Source organism: Manis pentadactyla, chromosome 2 (genome assembly GCF_030020395.1).
Source record: "Manis pentadactyla isolate mManPen7 chromosome 2, mManPen7.hap1, whole genome shotgun sequence".
Lineage (NCBI taxonomy): Eukaryota > Metazoa > Chordata > Mammalia > Pholidota > Manidae > Manis > Manis pentadactyla.
Genome location: NC_080020.1, coordinates 209,634,928 through 209,652,658, shown reverse-complemented (window position 1 = coordinate 209,652,658; position 17,731 = coordinate 209,634,928). Strand labels below are relative to the sequence as shown.

Genomic DNA, 17,731 nt, shown 5'->3' with positions numbered 1-17,731 from the left:
ATAATACAGTGAGACAAAAGTTTCTATAAACTAATATCTATAAAAGATTAAACAAATTTGTCAACTCCAATTACATTAGTAGTTCATGTGAACTTTTTCAGGAATCATGGGATACCCCGATACTTTGCTTCTATAAGGATAAAATTCAAAAGGTTAATTCCTTATTAGAGGTTAAGAAATGCAGCTTTGCTCAGGAAACTAGTATTGTCAATAATACTTCATAGGAAGCACCGTGCAGTTAACTGAATTCTCCTGGAAAAAAAAGAGGTGCTTTAAATAATGAGATGTTTTTACCAGAAAACAATAGTCAGACATTGATCTTTAGGACATGGTTTCCTTAAAACAAATTCTGCTCTTTTTAGATGAGGCTTCCTTTCTCCCTCGTCTGAGTCCAGGGCTGGCATGTTTTCATCTGTTCGCTCCATAATCCACATGGCAAGCCTGTGATCTAGGTGGTCAGTACTACCACATTTGAATAATCATCTTACTCTTACAAACTGACCAGCTATTCAGGAGAACATTGTGAGGCTCTGTCTGCCAGACAAGGCAAGACAGAATTATCCAGTTAGACCAGACCAGTGTAATAGCCGAACAAAAACAGTTGGAAAACTAAGTCTGCTTCTACCACAGGTGTTTAAGTTGATGAGGCCAGCCCTTTCTTCATTTGTGTGAATTTATATACATGACATTTCCTAGAGCACTAGTTATATATTTTCTCAGTCAACAGCTTTATGTTTAATAAAGGCATTTAAAAAGAAAAATACTAACTCATCACGTTCTCCTTGACATTCCAGCAAATTGTCATCACTGTACCATCATTTTTCTTGGCTTTCCTTGTGCCTTTGAAAATGAGTGCAGTGTGCTTCAACACACTGTTTGACCTTACACCTTTTCAATTTCCTCTAAATAGAATAAAAAATGTCTATTTCCCTCCATAACTGCCTGTGTTAGGGTCCCCCACCCCCAGATTCTCAGTAGAGTTTGAATTCTGCCTTCTGTCATTAATCTCTACAGGTGTGCACACTGCCTAGTAGCCTCTGTTTTGTGCTTGAGGGTCTGTCTTCTGTTTTCAACTCTAAAATATTTCATATTACATTTCTGCTCTATCCAGAGTATGAGAGAAGAGAGATGGTGAAGGGCTTGATGTTGTGTAAAGAGTAGCTTTTGCTTGCTCATAAATGTATCATGTGTTTGCAATTATTTCTGTTCTATAGTTCTCAGTATACTGAGATTGATATGAGAAGCACTGGAGGGCTGATACACACTAAAAGTTATAGTGCTTACATAGAAAGGACTATTGTTTTTGTATTAGTAACCCCAGATGCTTTGCAGGGCACACTGCATTCTTGTGAGTCCCTTTTTGACTGTTCATAGAAACTTTTTTTTGCTCTGGATCATACCTTAAAAGGCCAGCCTGGAATTGGAAGGCTTCAAGGGCAGTAGATTGGTTTATGGCCCCAAAGTGTAGCAAAAGGGGTGTTCTAGAGTTAAGACCTTATTTAAAACAGTTGTCATTGTGTTTACAGATATTGATGAATGTCAGCAAGGGAACCTCTGCATGAATGGGCAGTGCAGAAACACCGAGGGCTCCTTCCAGTGTACCTGTGGGCAGGGGTACCAGCTGTCAGCAGCAAGAGACCAGTGTGAAGGTAGGAGTGTGGCAGCATCAACTACTTTGATCTCAGTTCAAGGCACCTGGCCTGAAAAATTGTACACTAAGTAAAGTGAGTATATTTTTGAGAAATGACCTAGATGGTTGCTTTATAGTGCCAAAAGGCAAGGAACTTAAGCTTAAGTCAGGAAAGTCAATAAAACAGGGTAGGATAAGGGTAAATTTGAAAAATGTGATATTAGTAATCAGCACTTGGGCAGTAATATTAGGAAGAAAAATGATTTTTTTCTGCATAAAAATCAATTCTACTAAAATCATTTGAAAGTTTTATTCCGTAAGATTTCAGCAATCAGAAGGTCATTATATCTGCCTGGTATTTTACAGTGGTATATTAATGACCTTAGTGTTTGTGTGCATTTAGCTTTTAAAACTCTCCTTTTTTAAAAATATCCATGAAGAAGACTTTTCAGCAAGCCTGCCATAAATAGTGTCCCTTTATACTCAAGGATAAAATTGGTAAAATATGTCCTGTTCTTAGAGGTGGTAGTAAGGATTTGGAACCTGATGGGTTTACCTTAGACTTAAAAATGTATGTATTTCATTGAAGTTCATATAAAATTACTTTGCTTCTCAATAAGGATATGCTTCCTGACTTGAAGTTATTATGGTATTGCCTGTGAGAAGCACAAGTGTCCAGAGTTCTTGGACAGAAATGTCATTTATTTAAGAACAGAATACATAGTCTACAAAATCAGTTGTTTTATTGTAAGGAAACAAATTGCATCCATGTTTATATGTAAACTTTGAATATTTAATGAGTAAAATAGTGCCTGAGATGGTGTTATAAAAGAGGCAGTGTATGATGATATTATAAAGGGATCTACTGATATTATCATAACCTTCTCCAATCCCTTTCTAGAACAAAAAAGTCATTGCAGTATCTAATCTAGTAGCAGAGAGTGATGGAACACACACAGGGCACACTCAGACACACAGATGTATTAAATAATTTCTAGATTCTACAAGTTCCTCTCCAAGTGTTTATACTTTATATCATTCTTGATCTTAGCTAATGATGAAGAAAATGCCTACAGTGTGTAGAAAACCACATATGAATGAATAATAGGAAGTCCACACACAACATAATAAGGCCATAATATTCATAGTCCTTCCTTTTGAAGCATCTGTAGGCCACTACCAAAGATAAGTTAGATATATGCAAAACCACTCACTGGATTATCAGTAGGGACAAACCAATTTTATGGGCCAAATGCCATGATAATCAGAATTATGCTATAAGCAGAGTTAGGGAGAGCAGGTGCAGGGTCCCTGTGAAAACTGATGTTGTGTTAACTCTTAGAGAATCACAATGCCATTCATGGGTAAACATACTCAAATGTTATGAGCAAAGTCTGTCAACAAACAACATGAATTGAATGCCTACTAATTGTAAAATACTAGCTCATATCCTGCAACTTTGCTGAATTCAGATATTAAATCTAGTATTAAACCATTCTAATAGGTGAAAAAAAAAATACTAGCTCATCTGAGGAGTAATAAAGGATGTGGTAGACACATCCCTGCCCTGAGGAAAATTAAAATCTAATGATGAAAGTAAAATACAGGCAGTATGTTTTTGTTCCTTTTATGTATGAATATGACGCATGCATGTGTGAGCCTGAGGTCAGGATTATGTTTACAGAACAAATAATGTCTAAACACAGGATATGTGGGGTCAAGGAAGAGAGATTAAATGGCATTGTAGATATCAAAAGGGCTGAAAGGAGAGATGGGTCATTAGATTTGGCTAGGAAATCACTGCTACTGAGAGAGAGAGCGTGGACGTTGCAAGGGGCTGGAGGATAAATTGGTGATAACAAGTGTGCCATGACACTTTAGATCAGAGGTCAGCGAACTTCTCCTATAAAGGGCCAGATAGTACATAAATATGTGGTACCATGTGCCAGTAAAACTTTAATTACATTAATAGGCAGTGGGCTGTAGTATGCTGTCCCCTGCTTTGGACTATTACAGGCTTAAGTGCTTTCAAACTCAGTGTTACAGTTGATGCTATGAAAGAAATCCAAGAAGCTTAGGTGAGGTTTACAGCTTCCAGCAAAGTATTTGCCACTCATCAGAGAAGAGTGGGATTAATATGTTTGGATTCTTAGCTGAATGGTTAAAATTTTAAGTTCATCTGTATTTTTCCCTCCTGGGGGTTAGTGACATGGTCCTAGAGGTCAGTTTAATTCACATAATGAAAAATCTAAACTGACTATAAACCAGATAGTTTATAGACCTTCTTTGCCTGAATGATTAAAAATATTTTGAAAGCACTGCTTCTCCAGTCTTTTTCTGTGCTCGTAGATATTGATGAATGCCAGCACCACCATCTCTGCAGTCATGGGCAGTGCAGGAACACTGAGGGCTCCTTCCGCTGTGTCTGTGACCAGGGCCACAGAGCGTCAGCCCTTGGGGACCACTGTGAAGGTAAAAATTGCTCTTAATTTCAGAATCATAAAATGCCCATATCAGAGGGAAATCTGGATACCATCCCAGCATCTGTCCTCGAGCCCAACCTTTCAACTTCATAGTTAAGAATTTTAGGTCCCTGCAAAAATTTTCCCCATGGTCACGCACATATGCAAAGAAACAAGGAGAATCCAGGTTTCCTTTGCGCTGCTTGGAGCTGTTTTTTAGAAGAGTTCTGTCACCTGTAAACAAGTAAAAAATCAGCTCAATTTTTCTCAGCTGTCAGTGGTTTATTCTGGGTGTGTAGTTCTGATCAATAGCACTTTGTTCTGCAGAACCAGTGTCCAAGTGTTCCAAATAAGTAAACACAAGTTCTTTTCCAGATAACTGAAAATGTAATTCAGTTTGGAGATTTGTGCATAAAATATATCTCAAAGGTGTCCCAGGTACTCCGCACTGCGTAGTCGCTAACCACGTTCACTGCTGTGGCCTGGAACCCCTGTGAAATGGTCAGGGCTTCTAGACCAGCCTGTCACCAGCCTGTTGCTTGTGATTTCTGTGTGTTCAGTGTCCACCCAAGACACAGTTTTTTCCAAACCATCTGCTGATTTGCAGTGTTTAGACCTTGTCAGCTGTGAAACAAGAAATGTGGATGTGGCCAGGCAGTGCCTCATGTGGAGAGTCAGTCTCTGAGTAGAGGTCTGAATCCCACCTCCTTGGTGAGTGGTTTCACGGCACGTGTGTCCATTTCCCTTGTCTGTCTCAGCTGGTTGGCAAAGATCTGTTGCATGTTATAGCCTCCTGCTTTGCTGACCAGAGCACTTGGCACAAGCAGTCACGACCCTTCTGGAGGGCAATTGGGGCAATTTCAGAGGCCTTAAACCATCTCCTAGGATTTTATCCTAAGGTAATAATGTTCTTCAAAAGGCTAATAACACTAGTGAAAAGTTGTAATTAACATACCCATTGAAAAAGAGGCAAGTGGTCAAATGTGATTAAGTCAAAGTAATGCAATTTGACTGATGTGAAAAACCATGTATGGGGAACTCTGACTTATGGTGAATGTCGATGATTCAAGCTGGTGGCATTCCAAGGTGAGAGAGGCAGTCAGGTTGCTAGGAGCTACTCATGGAGGAACCTATTCTAGAATTAAATAGGTGATGAGGCACGTGGTAAGTCCTGGCCACAACTGTGTTTTCTGACCTAATTCCTGGCCTACCCAAGATGGTAACCAGGCCATTGACTAGTCCTCATCAGAGGGCATTTTCCTCTATTGTGGTGGTTTTAATGTGTAACCATCTCATCAGAAGTCCATGATTTTTATTCTAAAAATATCCATTGCATGAAAAGGCAAACAAAAACTTTTTAGCCAACTTGCTTGTCATTATTAATATATATCTTCCATAAGAAAGCCTCTTGTGGAGTAATCAGACCCTTTTCTTCTAAATTAAGAGCTGATTTCCCTAGTGTTCTATTATAAATAGGACTGGAGTCTGTTCAACTAATTCAGAGCTCCCTTTGAAACCGCATTAGCACTTCAGCCTGCTAATTCCCAACCAGTACTGTTTTCCACCCTCCCAGTGGTTTTTACTGTAATCAACCAAGTCGTAGGCCTCCCACTGCTGTAAGAGCAGAGCTGCCTTTCTTGTTGGCTTTTATATTTACAGGTATAACTTTCCTCTAATAACTCTGGCAAAGACCTGCAATCCTGCTGGCTTTCTCTTAGGATCCCAAATATTGTGCTGATTTCTGATGTGTTACTTACTGCATCGGTAGCCATCTGGTCTTTGGTGATGGGTGGCTTCAGTTGTCCTGGTTATGAGAGGTCTTGGCATCTCAGCTTCAAAGCCTCTGCCTCTGACTTGTTCCCCTTCTAGGCACAGTCTCTACTTCCATGCCTACCTTAGCACCTTTCCTAGCCGAGCCCCTTGTGTGCTTGCTCTATGCTAGTCCCTTGCAAAACATGAGAAGATTTCTGATTTACTCTGTTTGCCTGCAGCCCTTCTCTCTTGGTCTTTTATTTAAGTACCAAATCAAAAAAAGGTGGGAAGAAGTGCTAATATTTTTTTTTACTTCTGACATTTCCTTCCAAGTCAGAATCATTCATTTATTCATGTGTGCATTCACCAACAAATATTTGAGTGCCAAGTGTATGCCAGGCACTGTTCTAGGCATAGGATGTAGGGCAATAAACCAAACAAAAACTCCTCTCACAGAGATCATACACCAGTGAGGGAGTAATGATCAACATGAAAAAAAGGAGTAAAATACATAGTTTGCTAAATGGCAATAAACGTAATGGAGACAAATGCAGAGGGTTGTAATGTTAAAGAGGCAAGCAGAGGCTGAGATGATGACATTTGATTATTTATTGGAAGAACATTCCATTCAAAGGAATAACAGATGCAAAGGCGCTGAAGAGCAGGCTTTTTGGTAGAGATTAGGAACTCGGCTTGGGCACTTTAAGTTTGCAGTGCTGTGATGAGTATCTAAATGGAAATATCTGACAGCATAGTTGGACCTGTGCATTTGGAACTCAGGGGTGAGTTCAGGACTGACTGGGACTCAGCAGTATGCAGACAGTGTCTCGAGCCATGAAACTGGAAGAAATCACCAAGGGAGTGATTATGACTAGAAGAGGTCCAAAGTTGGAGTCCTGGCCCCTCACTTCGAAGTGAGGAGATGGGTAGGAAAAAGCAAAGGGAATTGAGAAAAAGTGGCAAGAGAGGAAGGAGGAAAACCAGAATCCAGGAGAAGAAACTATTTCAAAGGGGAAGGAGTGATGAACTGCTTCAAACACTGCTGCTAGGTAAGATGAGGGCCAGACAGGGGCCATGGGATTCAGCAAGGCGAAGGTCATCGGTGACTTTGACAAATGTCAAGGGAGGGGTGACCAAGACTGACTGTTGGTTTCCTTAAAGCCTGTTGCCCAACTCCTAGAAGGAATCTGTTGTTCACACCACCTGAGGGGTGGTGCGGAACAATCCCATGTTGAGCTCCCTTAATGTTCAACCTACTTCAAAACTCTGTTTTTTCTTATTTTGATTTTGGAAACAGTGGTCTTGCAAAAAAGTGTTTTAAATGAAACCAGATTCTTAATACGCAATGAGTTTTAAAATCTATACAACTGTTTATAAACACAATAATGCTTCTTTTTCCTCCATACACTATTTCTCTTACATTTTGGAAAATGCAGGAAAATCAAATGATTTAAAGAAGTGTGCACAAAGCTGATGTGCTTCCATGAGGGTGAGGCAAACATCTTGGTGATGGAGTATTTCTTGTTGCTGAAATCCATATTCTCAGGATTCTCCCTGACCTTTTTTGAATTGAGATTTTTCACATAATACTAATGAACAAATGTGCCTTTTCTTCATTATCTCAGTTTCCTACACAGCAAGGAAAGAAAGATAAAACTAAAAACCCATCTCCTACTCAACACCCACTAGAATGGCTATGGAGCTATGAGAATAAATGTGCAACTCTCAGACCCTGCCTGTAGGAATGTAACCTGGAACAGCCACTGCAGAAAACAGTTTCTTCAAAAGTTAACCTTCCTATGTGACCCAGCCATTCTACTCCTAGGAATTTATTTAAGGAAAGTGAAAGCATATGGTTATCAAAATGTTAATAGTCAGACTACAAATAGGCCAAATACTCATGAGTGAATGGGTAAATTGTGGTATTCATACAATAAATACTACTTGGCAATAAAGGGGAGCGAACTATTGACACAACTTGGGGCAATCTCTGAAACACTATGCTGAGCAGAAGAAGCCAAACAGAAGAGGGGCACATGGAGGTTTTTTGGGGTGATAGAATTGCCTATCCTTTTGTTTTTGGTAATGGTTAGTCCAATTTGTTAATTTAGTACATGTTTTATGGCAAAGATTCATAAATGATAGACTAGAGTCTGTCCTCATTTGGCACAATCACTATTCAAAATCACGAAATTAGAAAAGAGTTGGGACTTAAGAATTAGTTTTCACAAAATTGATATCTAAAAGCCTATTCTCAACTACTGTTCTACTCTTGGAATTTTTGATATAGCAAGGGTCATTTAACTGGCGAATAAAACATCTATTGGCATCTTCAGACTTGGTAGGAGACACTCCTCCATATTATTAGCTGTTGTGATCATGTGTAATGGTTCCCTTTGTGTCTCTTTCATGACCATTTTTGTACCCAAGGCATTAGGTTAATGGGAATGGAGATTTTAAGGTCAGATTGGAGAGTCAAAGGAAAACTGACCAAGCTTTGTCACTACAGAATGACGTTCTTACAGATATATCAATTCCTTAAAAAATGATTGCATTTGCAATGACTTCAGAATCCAACAGTGGGTCCCAGCAGATATAAGTTGATACAGAAATGCCTATACCTTGATTGTGATGGCAGTCACAACAATGTATCTACATTTGTCAAAACTCACTAAACTGAATATGCCTTTATTGGATGTAAATCATACTTTGATGAGGTTGGCAAAAACCTAGTTGTGACAAAGTGACATCAGCTCTATTTTACGTTTTAGGATCAGTATTCAGAAACACTTTAAATCCGGGTGAACATCATCAGGATTTGTTTTTATTTTGATGAATGAAGTCATAAGATTTCTTATTTCTTTTTTATTTGCCCCATGAGTGGCACAGAAGCCAGTTAGTTATTGGGTTCTATGAGGAAAATTTAATTCAGTGTGCTCATGTTTTGAACCAGGCAGCGAGGAAGAGTAGAGAGACTACAGCCATGTCTATATTTGCTTCTTTGGAACTTCTCATACGTTTTAGCAGCAGTCATAATTATTTGCATATTATATGCCAAATTCTGAGAAAACAAAGAAGGTTTTGTTCCTTAGCTTTCTTCAATGCTAATAATTTAAATCCTGCACAAACAACAGAAGAAGGACTCATGGAGTATGTTTGGAATAATGAGCTCTGACTAGGAGTAAATGTGGTAATAAACAGCCCTCACAAAGCATTCCTGCAGTGAGGGGGGTCATTAGTTGTCTCACGTGCTCACAGTCAAAACTCGTTATTGGTTACATAAACCATTTTTAGTTGCACATATGCTATAAATATACACATTAGAGAACTCCAAGCAACATCAAACCTGTTTGTGACAGCTGCTGCGTAAGTGACTTCCAGGTTTTTGATCTTGCTGAATTCTTTTCCTGCTAAAAAGCCTCTCTTCTTCCCCCTGCTCCACTTTCTACTCCACCCTCAAGACTGCAAGCAGATTTCTTCAGTTTCATGAAAATACCTTTGACCTTTCTGATCTCTCTTCTCTAAATAGATGTGATGCGTGAACTTGGCTTGGTTCTTGAATTATAATTATATTTTTTGACAATTCTTATGTTAAATTGTTTTGTATTTATAAAGCAATTTAATATTTTCTGTGTTTATTTTCACCAATACAATTTGGGTTTTTTGAGCAATCATTTCTATTTAGGGGCATGGATTATGGCAAATACTTTTCAATTTTCCCTATAATGCACGAGGCAGCCTCTTGTGTAAATGGATGCTCAAGATATCCTTAATGTGTATTTAAGGAATATTTTTATTTTATATCATCCCTAAGAACATAACCAAGTAAATTATTGTTTGTCATGGAATTTTGACTTTTCCTCTTCCAGTTAATTTCATTTGATTAAAGAAGTTTAGCTTTTATATTGGTCATGTCCTTTCAAAATGTTTCCTTTTTAAAAACTCTTAAAGTTAAAAAGCTAGCATGCATTTAAAATCATGTGATACAAGAAATGTAAAATTATGTTGATTAATGCTCTCGATGTGTAAAGATAAGCAAAATGTTTAATTGTCCTAATGTAGTTTATTTCATCTTTTACATTTTTTTTAATTGGCTTATAGATATCAATGAATGCTTGGAGGACAATAGCGTTTGCCAGGGAGGAGACTGCATTAATACTGAAGGGTCGTATGACTGTACTTGTCCGGATGGATTCCAGCTAAATGACAATAAAGAATGTCAAGGTACTACTCTCTGGGTTTTTTAAGTCATAGTGTACATAGTTCTGCAGTTCTGTGAGGCTTCCTGATACAGTCTGGTTTTACCACCTTATTTATAAGTGAACTATGCCAATTTGTATGGCACAGTTCTTGGGTCTGAATCATGTACAGGAAGTTCTCACCATGTTATCAGAAACTCATGTGTTAGAACTGTGTCTTAGCTTTGCATGCTTCTGTGGTAACTGAGATCCACGTGTACTTTGCTGTTCCTTCCATGGGCCAACCCTGGTCCTTGATTCTAAATTACTTGTAGTTTTTTTATGTCCTTCCTGGGCATATTTCATTTTGAAAATAGCTGATATTTTTCTGCCCTTTTTTGATCTCAAGATTTAAATATGCTACAGTGCACCTTATTTGATATTATATTTATTATTCATCGTGACACAAAAAGGTGTATTAAAATTTTTTAGTATTTCTAGTGCTGAAATTAAATGTGCTTGGATTTCATGCAGTGGAGAAGGAACATTTAAATTTTAAATTTGTGATATTTCCACTTTGGGACTCTTACATCTTAACAAAATTAATCTTGATTTATAGAAAAATACCAAAAGATGTCCCTGCAAAACACCTGACTCCCATTTTTATTTCAGACATTTGGGCCTAAAAGCAATATTTTCTAATTCCTCACTTGTCAGTTTTTTGACCAAAGGGAGGCAAAATCAAGTCTTGTGCAAATGGACTGTGGTTTCATATTGCAAATTTCACAAACTTCTAGAGGTAAATCACAAGGAAATAACTTAATTGTCTGATTGATTAATTGCCCTGTTTTCTCTCAGTACATTAAATTTGTCTTTGTGCCTTGATATCAACTAAAATATGTGACTGTTCCAAACATGATGTTTTATTGACTCTAAGTCATTATTAAATTGACTTATTCTCTGTGACATTGGTGATTCCTATTTTCCAGAACAGATTAACATGTCTTCTTGAAAAATTTAAATTCAAACAAATGAAAAACATTCGTGAAGCAGTTTTTCATGCCATTTAGAGAATATTATCTATGAATCTGATGGGTTACCCTCCTTCTCCAGTTCGAGGTTGTTTATCATGGCATGTGCACTCACCTTGTTTTGAATCTCCTCTTTCTGCTGTCACAGTTTACATCCTCTGATCTGCCTCTCTGCCTGCAGTTAGTAGCCTATTTCTGTCTAATCCCATGATCATGTCAGCATTCTGGGTATGGGCATAGATTTCAGAGTTAGTTTTAACGCTCTAAGTGGAATTGGTACAATAACCATGGGACATATTTGAATAACAGTGTGTAATAGGTATAAATTTTAAACCTTACCAGATAATCTAAAGATAGTTCCAAATGCAGTAAGGCATTTTCAACTGGATGTATAAAGAGTTTCTTCCCCCAGCAAAATTAATTATGATACACAGCGAGTATGGAAATTCCATGGTAATAGGCTCTTTCGGAATATGGCAGCACACGTTTGAGATTCAGAACACACTTCAGTTTCACATTTCGACTTACACATGCCAAATTGTGAATTTCTGTGGAGTTTTGGATCCATGAAATAAACTCAGCTTAAATATAGTCTGGCTTTCAGCTGAGTTACTAGCAGCATAGTTTAGAAATGCCTCAGTAAATACAACCCAAATTGAATGCATATGTTTCTCTAGGTTCAGATATTCATGTTGTTTTTTCTTCATGGTTTCCTGGAAAAAAGTCTGGGAATTCGTCTTCAGTTCCTGTCATCAAAGTTTTTAGACAGTTATTTGTTAATCAATGACTTCTCTTGAAGCAAGAACTATATGCACATTATTCCCTATGCAAAGTTGCAAAGCTGGCAGCTTTTAAGGGCAACATTGAGGCATAGGATAAAATAAGAAAGAGGTCTCAGAGAACCTCTAAGGCTCTGAAAGATGGAGATGGACCTTGGGTTTGATCCCCGGGCCAGTGAACTTGATGGTTCTTTGTTGCCCAAGTAGAGGTAACTCTAGGCAGCAGGTTGGAGAGAAAGAATGGAACTTTTTTCTTAAGAGAAGGCTAGATTCCAAAAAGAGTACCAATTTAAGGTATTGTAAGCAGATAGAGAGCAAACATTAGAAGATATGTGAGATTTTGTAACAGAACTGAAGTCTTTCACAGAGTGAAATCATTTTGAGAAATAGTCAAGTAGAAAATGATTCATTGCTCTTCCTTGAAATATTTTTAAATTAGTGACAATAACAAGAATGGGAGGATTGTTCAGAAAATCTGAGTAATTTCTGCTTGGTTTCTTATTTTGATTTTGCAATGGCTAGGCCAGCTAGTCTGAATTCCATGGCAGATGGGAGCATAAAGGGTTCAGATTCATAGAGAGAGAGGAATAAATCAGTGACATTGCCGGAAATCCTGCTGCACAGTGAGATCAACAGGGTAAAAAGCAGAGCCCCTGGAGATGCTGGGTGCAGAGGAAGGGACTCTTCATGGAGGAGGAGAATACACAGTGGGTGGCTAAGCATGTTCTAGAGTCACTAGGAAGAGTTCATAACGTGTACCTTTTCCATGCTCCCGTTAAGCTTCGCAGTTATTCGTGTTGGTTCCTACCTGCCCTATTATGCTGTGATCTTTATAACAGCAAGGGCTCCTTCTTGCTCAACCTTCTCATAGGATACATTCAGCAAATATTTTTAATTGAATTACAGATGAACTTCTAAGAGGATGTATTGAGGATCTCTTTAGGAAGATATAAAGGAGGGCCTGGGAGACTGCAGGAAGTTAGGAAGATGACCTTAGTAGGGCTACTTGCCTGGTGGTATGGAGAACCTCGGACAGTTTTTATGATCCTGGTTAACTAAAAGAACCTTAACCAGTCACTCTTCAATTAGTAGACAGTGAACATAACTGAAATTTTATGGTGGGCCTATGTTCGTAATACACCATTCATGCACTGTCCTGGCAGTCGGGGGTCTCAGTTAAAATATGCAAATCTCTTCAAGGAGTCATCAGTGTAATGAGGGGCATGAGGAGTAAAACAACTAAAATGCAGGGAAAAGAAGCAGCTGCATGTGTCAGTACCAAAGTGTATAGGTGTACCATTCTCCGGGGTTCCTTATATTGACATCTTGGGCACTGTCAGCCAACATAATCAGGACTGGTTTGAAAGAACCTTTCACTTACATGAAGCACTTTGTGCAGCATCAGTGCTTAGGAGGGCATCGTGACTGGCTGTGGGAACATAATCACTCTTCATTGAGGACAAGCAGAGTGTGCGGTGTCAACACCAGTTTACAGCATTTGTTCACGAATTTTAGTCACAGTTGTACCACTTTTTGACCCTTAGCTGGCACTGCACTAAGCATTTGACCCTCATTCACTAATTTCATCATTACAAAGCAGGGCAAACAATAAAAACGTCCCTGGTGTAATAGGCCTTTTTTTTGTATTTTTGTATTTTTTGTCTATTTTCAACAAAATATAGATTGAAGTGTATGTCATCTATATATTCAGCACACATGTGTGAAGTGCCATTTATGAGCCAAACACTGTATATAAGACAAGTCCAGCTTTGCCTTGAGGAAGTTCACATTCTGGGGCTGGACAGGCATGGATGTGACAAGGGCTTCAGGCCAAGACGGTGTGTGTGGCCGTCGGAGAGGACAGGGAGAGCACAGCATTCTCACTGGTGACAACTTCACAGAGCAGTCATTTATTCTTTGGGAATGTTCCTCAAGCCTCCAACATGTTTTTAAAAATGGTACCTTCAGGCTGAACCTATGAAATTACTTTTTGTAGGTTACAAATGGTTGAACATAGGCCATTCCATATGATTCACTCTAAATGGTTTCTCTTTCCTGACACCCCACCCTGTCTTGTGGTCTGGTGTATGGACCAGTGGTGGTGGTGTGCTGCAACATAAGTGTCTGGCCATTTTCTAATTAGATGTTGCTTATTGTATATATGTACAACAAAATGTATTTTTTTTTCAAGTATTGGGGGTTGTTCTCAATTCCAGATATTAATGAATGTGAACGGCCTGGACTCTGTGGTCCCCATGGTGAATGTCTCAACACAGACGGTTCTTTTCACTGTGTCTGTGAGCAGGGCTTCTCGATCTCTGCAGACGGCCACACGTGTGAAGGTAAGATGAGCCACAGGAGGTCCCTTACTCATCGCATGCTGAAGCAGAAAAGGAGGTTGCTTTCCATTTAAACAGGCAAAGACTCTGAACTACTAAGAGGTCCTCCTAATTTAAGGCCTCGAAGTCATGCCTCACAGTGACTCCTATTGGTAATCACAGCTCAGAGGTTGCTGGCAATTATAAATAGGATAACCTAAGGTTAGAATGGTAAAAATATTCATAGATTCCACCACTGGTACTGAATTAATCAGCAGAAATGTGCAAGAGGAGATAATTTTACATGCACATGGGAGACCTAAAGGAAAACTGTCAACATTCCTGATGTGACTCCAGACTGCCAGTTTTGATTATGCTTCGTATAGATCATCTCTATCATTTGGTTTATAAAAATGTCTTGCTTGATTTCTTCCTGTACCATTGTCAGAGTTTTTCCAGAACTACTCCTCTAGTTTCCTTAGCTCTAAGCCAGTATCTTTTGTTTCCTGTCATTATTAACTCCTACAAGCTAATTAAGTTGTAGGACATTAAGACAACATTGTTGGTTTCCTATTTGCAGCCTCTGTATGTTTTCAGGGATACAGCACTTAGGGTTGTATTCAGAAGATTAATGCTTGATGAGTTATAGTTTGATAAATCAAGGAGTCTTTCATCTGAGCCTTTTTAAAGTAAACTGAGAAGATTCCCATAATCGTAATTTCAATCCAACTCTGAGAATCTGGGTTATCAAAACCGAACTACGTTTTAAGGAAGTAAATTGCAAAGTAAACTGCTGTTCTGGGCCTGTGATCACACCCAAATTCTTTGGTGTAAAAAGTAGTGCACCAGAAGTCCTGTCTTCTCGCTCGTGCCACGGTGGACTCAAGTGGAGGACCCAGCAGCCAGGTTCATCTGAAACTGATGGTTGTACTGGGAGGAATACACTGATCTTATGAAAAGAAAGAGATTATTGAAATTGCTCTCCTGTTGAGCAGACATAACACTGATGCCAGATTTGGCTTCATGTGAGAGAGATAACATAGACTAGGGTTTGAGTAAGCAGATTTTGATGGGTTTGAAAGCTACCAAAAGTTGGGAAGTGGAGAAAAATATCATATAAAGGTGGCCACGAGAAATTTACAAGGACTCCATGTTTCAGTGGTTTGAGTTTTACACTAATTTTGTATTTAGAGCACTGAGACTAGAGCTTGCAGGAGAGACACTGCGTGAATACCTACATTATTCTGGAGACATCCTGTCATTTCCCAGCAAAGGGATAGGTGCTTGCCCATCTGAGTGATTGATGCAACAGATGCACAGACTGCATGTTCCCCTGCCTTCCAGAAAGGTGCAGGTCTGCTTCTTCACTTAGCTCTGAAACACGGATGGAAAGTGCTTCCTTCACTGAACAGGGTCCCAATTTATCCCTGCCACTGGTTGTGCCATACTATGTTCAGAACCAACATAAGTCACCCCACTCACTCACTTACTAGTTAAGGCTATTGCTCTATAAGAGTATATCAATATGTACATACCCACCTTCACTTTTGTTCGTTTGTACTTCATAATTTTCCTTTCATTCTGTATCTTTTAAAATACTGATTTCTACCCCTCAAGAATTATATAATCACTAATTTAGTTGCAATTCTGTTGTTGTTAGGCATTAACTTGGCAAAAACTTGAATATAAAAATGTGTTCTTAGAAAACTTCTAGTGCTGTACTTTAGTGTACTTTCTTTGACACTTCGTTCATTTTTTTTTTTTGCTCCAAACCTGGACAATTTTACAAGTAATAATTAATTTAGAATATTGTGCTGATATATGGCAGTATACCTAAAAATATCCTAAATTAATAGGCATATTGTTCTTTCTAGAATAAACTTTGCAAGGCCTTGATTTTTAATGGCTTAATCCAGGATATCATGCTGATGCAAATTTCCTTTTGTTGGACTGGATCTGAAACCTGTGGCAGTAGTGGTATGTCCTGATTCTACCCCTGGCTGTGGAGGACAAAGCCAGCCCATGTGAGCAGGGGTTAGCTATGGAGCTGATGTGCGTAGAACTTGAGGCAACATTGAGAATAGCTGGCACTCACACTTCATGCCCACCCATCAGTTGACTTCTAAACTTCTGGTTAAAGTAGCTGAAGCCATGTGGACACTAGGGCTGGCATACCCTGCCCTATGCTGGGCTCAATGAATCCCACCCAGCCAAGGAAATGAGGTTCCTTCCCTGACTGCCCGTCTCCTGGAGAGTTGTCGATCTGGTCACAGTCACGGAACCACACTGAAGAGGCATACTCCGTCAGCGTGAACTATCCAAGTACAAATAGAAACAGCACCACTGGCTCCATCCTTTCCCAAAGTAGGTGGTGCTCTGAGAGCACATACGTAGGAGAGAAAAGAGAAACACCTTGATTCTCCCACATGAGATAAGAACAAAGTATTATTTGAAACTTGAGGGGAGTGGGAAGAAGTGGCGGGAGGTTAGCAGCTATGTATTCATTTATTCATTCACTCAGTAGTCAGAGTGCCGCCTTGTGCCAGGCAGTTACTGCTCTGGGGGCAAAGCACACAGTTCTTGTCCACAAGGAACCTACATTCAAGGAGGAGAATTGGGGATAAATAAATAAATTGCACATCTAGAAAATTATGTCTTTGTATTTAATATGGCAGAGCTGTATTTTATGGACATATAAGTAAATTCAGGGTGCCACATGCCAAACATAATGCAGTATATACTTTTCCCACGTCACACACATGGGTGTCAGAAAAGTGCAGGGAGCTGGACCCACCGGCGACTTCCTCCTCTGTCCTTTCCTTTTCTTCTCTGAGTTGGGCTTCGTCTCCTCCTGCCACCTGCTCTGTACCTTCTAGCCAGAGCTTTTCTCTTGTGTAGAAAAAAAAAAGGAAACCTTTCACTTCTTTCACTCAGCTCACTGCTATATATCCCAACTTATTTTATCCATTTGTTTAGAAGAAAAATCACAATTCTTCTGCCCATTTTTTATTGTGGAATTTTAATTCATATGAAAAATACTTATCATCCCATTTACCAGCTCACTCAGGGTATGGTTTCTTCATCATCTGAATGCGTGAGTGGGAGAACAGGGAACCTGGTGACAGTGGGATTCCTGAGTGTCACTGCGTCTGTCCCCTGAGCCCTGTGGAGAATTGCCTCCTGGTCTCTGACTTCCCATCACTGCGGGCACATACCTCTTTGCATGTCGCTCTCGGCCAGGAGCAGCTGCGCCCTCCCAGTGGGTCACTCCCACTGAGTGGCAGTTGGTGTGACAACAGTGGTGTTGGGGTCCTCAGACATCTCTAGACCTCACTGTGCTTTCCAGCCTGTTCACAGGATAGAATGACCACGCTGGTCTAGCAGGGACTTTGAATGGGCCCAGTAGCATAGATGGAGCCCCACCTGCTTCCAGAACTGGTTAGTCATGGCTAAGTAGGCCTCCAAACCATGAACAGAATCAGTCCCTAAAGCCCTGTCTTTCAGAAATCACTCTCATGCATTCATTCATTGACAAATACTTAAGTATATACTATGTGCCAGCCACTGTCCTTGGAACGGGG

At 39.4% G+C, this 17,731-nt stretch overlaps 1 protein-coding gene across 7 annotated transcripts in view; it reads left to right on the top strand.

Moving 5' to 3' along the window:
• The window catches only part of LTBP1 (latent transforming growth factor beta binding protein 1), a 367,875-nt gene that overhangs the window by 282,063 nt on the left and 68,081 nt on the right, over positions 1 to 17,731 (top strand). For all 7 annotated transcript variants that reach the window (XM_057497285.1, XM_036931602.2, XM_036931601.2 and 4 more), the window contains 4 exons: positions 1,527 to 1,649; positions 3,980 to 4,102; positions 9,946 to 10,068; positions 14,049 to 14,174. In XM_057497285.1, the coding sequence (XP_057353268.1) occupies positions 1,527 to 1,649; positions 3,980 to 4,102; positions 9,946 to 10,068; positions 14,049 to 14,174 (495 nt within the window). The remainder of the gene's footprint in view (positions 1 to 1,526; positions 1,650 to 3,979; positions 4,103 to 9,945; positions 10,069 to 14,048; positions 14,175 to 17,731) is intronic.